Source organism: Pundamilia nyererei, unplaced genomic scaffold (genome assembly GCF_000239375.1).
Source record: "Pundamilia nyererei isolate P.nyererei 1_Seehausen unplaced genomic scaffold, PunNye1.0 scaffold00139, whole genome shotgun sequence".
NCBI classification, from domain to species: Eukaryota; Metazoa; Chordata; class Actinopteri; order Cichliformes; family Cichlidae; genus Pundamilia; species Pundamilia nyererei.
The window spans coordinates 1,513,731-1,517,475 of NW_005187540.1; the positions used below are offsets into that span (position 1 = coordinate 1,513,731).

General features: G+C 46.8%; 1 protein-coding gene across 1 annotated transcript in view; it reads left to right on the plus strand.

Moving 5' to 3' along the window:
- The window catches only part of LOC106456364 (integumentary mucin C.1), an 8,911-nt gene that overhangs the window by 1,270 nt on the left and 3,896 nt on the right, over window positions 1-3,745 (plus strand). Inside the window, exons 2-3 of the mRNA XM_013913602.1 lie at window positions 13-433; window positions 2,449-2,577. Coding sequence (XP_013769056.1) covers window positions 13-433; window positions 2,449-2,577 — 550 coding nt within the window. The remainder of the gene's footprint in view (window positions 1-12; window positions 434-2,448; window positions 2,578-3,745) is intronic.

The following is a 3,745-nucleotide window of genomic DNA, read 5'->3' on the forward strand; positions in this document are numbered from 1 at the left end:
CAACACCACCAGTACATCTGTTCCCAGCGCCACCAACACCACCAGTACATCTGTTCCCAGTGCCACCAACACCACCAGTACATCTGTTCCCAGTGCCACCAACACCACCGCAGTGACGACAAACCCGACAACCGCCTCTCTGGATGTCACGACCCCGCACAACAGCTCTTCAGCAAACAACACAACCGCTACAACCGCTTCGCCCGGTAACGGCACCAACACCAATTCCTCCGCGACATCCCCCCCTTCCACAGAGAGCAACGGAACGGCCACAAACCAGTCGACCACAACTCCGAGCACGTCCACGAGTACGACCCAGAGCACAGCGGCGTCTGCGGCCGGCAGCAGTGCGGGGGTTCCTGGGTGGGGCATAGCTCTGCTGGTCCTGGCGGCTGTGGTTCTGCTGCTGCTGCTCCTGCTGCTGATCGGACTGGTGAGTGCACACATTTCACCGTCACTCCAGGAAGTCAAATCACATCTTTATAGACACCCCACAATCCATCTCAGCAAATATGGAGACCAACACACTGCCTCTGGTCCGCGGTGCATTCAGGGACTGCGCCACATTCGGTAACTGCTGCGTTGCCACTGCCAGGGTTTCAAATACCAGCATTTTATCAAAGCTGCATCTCACAGACACACCCGAAGCATCCTCCGCATCATGTTTCTGGCCTCATTAGGTCGGGGCATCGTCACAATTTGAATTCAGTCAATTCTGTCGTTCAACATTTATTTTCGTAAACTACGAATCAAGTGTTTCCTTTACAGAGGTGCACTTTGGTCCTGCAATCCCAAACACAACACAAGCCCAAAAGCTAGACTCTGTGCACCTGGACGTTTTCAGTGGGAGAAACCTTTCGTCACTCATCCAGGCGACTCCTTCCCCAATATTATAAACTGTACATTTGCACAATGACTGCTGGGAGGTCAGTTCCTTGATCATTAATATGAAAATCCTCATGACCACTGATCAATGGTCATGAGAACCACAGAGTTGGGAAATGGCGGCAATCACAACCCAACTTTTCACAAAGGGTACCCACGGTCACAACACTGCTGCCTCACAGTGGCTGCTCTAAGACGTCGGCCTGTACAAACTTTTAAGTATTGTTGAAATAATATTTTTTACACTCTAACAGGAACCGATCAGCAGTAAAGTTTGCATCTCGTCTTTTCAGACAGAATCTGGACGTTTCGTGTATCCATGACACCCGACTTATTATTTCCATTTGATCTACTGCCACTGTCACATTTACCATCATAAATGCCATTATAGTTCATTGTTAGGTGGTTGCCGGGCAAATGCCAGCATTAAAATGTCATATATCATAACATTAAAGTTAAATTAGACGTTAATGTTACGAAATTCAAATAATAAAATGTTGCTCTAATGTTTTCTATCTGAAGAATTGCTAAATAAATGTAATGTTATCCTGTTGGTCGGTGGTTGCTGGGCAACATGGTGACATTGTTGTAATTAGAGCACAAATTGAACAATCTGTGCAGTGTATCAGATCCTCGGGCCCGAGACCAAACCAGTTATTACCTTACATGCTTCTAGCAGGTCTTTGGACTTCTCCGCTTTCTTTCCGTCTAGTTTTAAATGTCCTCTTTGTCTTCAGAGTTACTGCAGTCAGCTCAGGGTTGCCTTTTTTTAACCACTAAGAAATCAACACAAATTTGCTGAGCTTTCATCCCAGTAATCAAAGCGTGTCTGAAAGGTGCGGGTGACATCTGCAGCCTGCTGCGGTCTCAGCACATTCTTCCTCCAGAGTAACGTGCTCATTATTTGAGTCCTGCATGTTCTTCAGGACTTGCTGCTTAATTCAATCATTGCTCACCCTGTAGATTTTTATCAGCACCAACTTTACATTTTAGCTTTACATCCTGATTGTTTTGCTGACTGAGAAATCTGAGGCAGCAGAAAAAAGAAAGAAAAGAAAAAAAGGCAAATGCCCCCGAGGTTTGAGCGATTATAAGAAACACCACACTTCTGACTCATGGACGAGGACTACAGGACTTTTATTCTTCGCTGCCAGAGCAATGATCAGCAGTGAAACGCGACACCGGCATTTAGCGTTTGCCCCGGAGCTGGACCAAAGTCACAGCGTTTTCCATTAGGGGATAAAATACTGACTCAGAGTTCACTGAATTCACACAAATCTGAGACTGAAACAGCCACTCCCCATAGTAGCAGCAGAAATGCTTCTTTATTACTGAGGAAAACTTCAGATTCTGTGCATTTATGTGGCAACAACAATAACAAACACTGATCGGAGCACATGATTGGCACGAGCACCCTCAGCAGACAGTCTAAGTTTCTGCCTGATGGCCATGTATATTTGCACGCAGCAAACATATGTCGTGTTTAATAAGCTTCCTCCTTTCATCATCACTGTGGATTTTAAACATTCAGACTGAGTCAGGCTAATTGTTTTGTCTCTCCAGCTGGTGTGGTGCTGCTGCTACAGGGGGCGCTCCCAAGGCTTCAGTCCCTACGACCACCTGAACAGCAGAGACGACATCCCTCTCTACACCACTCACGGGCGCTTTGAAGCCACCAATGGGAGACAATACGTAAGTCCAAACGTACAAATATTTGAAGGGTTCACGTAAAATTAATCATGTGCTCACAAAGAGGGCCACAGTAACCTCTCAGAAGTCCTCAGAGGCCACCCGCCTGTTCGCCCCTGATGCTCGTGAACACATGTCACACTGTCCTCACATTGGACATTTGTCACTGGTTCGTAGGCCAGCTCAGAAGTTAGCATCATCCTGGATCCCTGAGCAAAGACCCGACAGGCTCATGCAGAAAATAATCTGTGTACAAGTTCCTCCACGTTCAGTGACATTAAACACATGAATGAACACATTTCATCATTTTTGAAACATTAACAAACTGCATCACCATACATCGACGTCTGTCATCATGTTACGAAAGGCCCAAAATGGCCTCCGTACAAGGAAGTAGTAGCTCTAACATTGACCAGTAAGGAACCACCACACGCACACTGCAATGGGGTAGATTTATTTTTTCTTTTTCCTGGTCAAACTACTGGCTGAAGACACAACTCTGGCCAGGAATCCAAGGCCCAAAGCCACCGCGGCCAGGGTTCTTTCAGGGATCGTTTCCATTAAAATGTGCAAACTTCATCCTGGAATCTTCGAGGCTTCCCTGCTGCACCAGTGTCCTACTAAAAGACAACAACAACCCCCACTTCCTGTTTCCCCTCCCCTTCATAGAGAAGGGCTCCAGTCCTCCCCAATCAGCTGCTTCCTGTACTCAACTCCAAACAGCTGGACTGGAGTAGACTCTGCACTCCCACGTGGGTTGGCCCACACCTCACACCAAACACAAAGAAACGCCAAAGCATGCAATTAATACAAAAAAAAGTCTAAAGTAATGCCAGCCCAAAAGCTTAGTGGGGATTCTCACCATGCTGTAGTCCGTAACAATCACACCTCAGGGACACGTCGCATGTTCCAACTTTAGGTCCTGGTATCTAAAGGTCTCTAACCTGTTAACTACAGACCTTATTTAGCACACGGTGACCTGAGACAGCGGACACACATGTGACATCATCGATCGGCCCGTCCATCAGAGAGAGAAGGTGGAGTTATCGGCTCGTGCTACGCAGGCTATGTTAACCTGTAAACGTCTTCTCGAGCTGCTGGACAGATGTTAGGTTTAGGATATTACAGTTTTTCTCAAATGCTAAAACACATGTCACAAACGTTACCACCA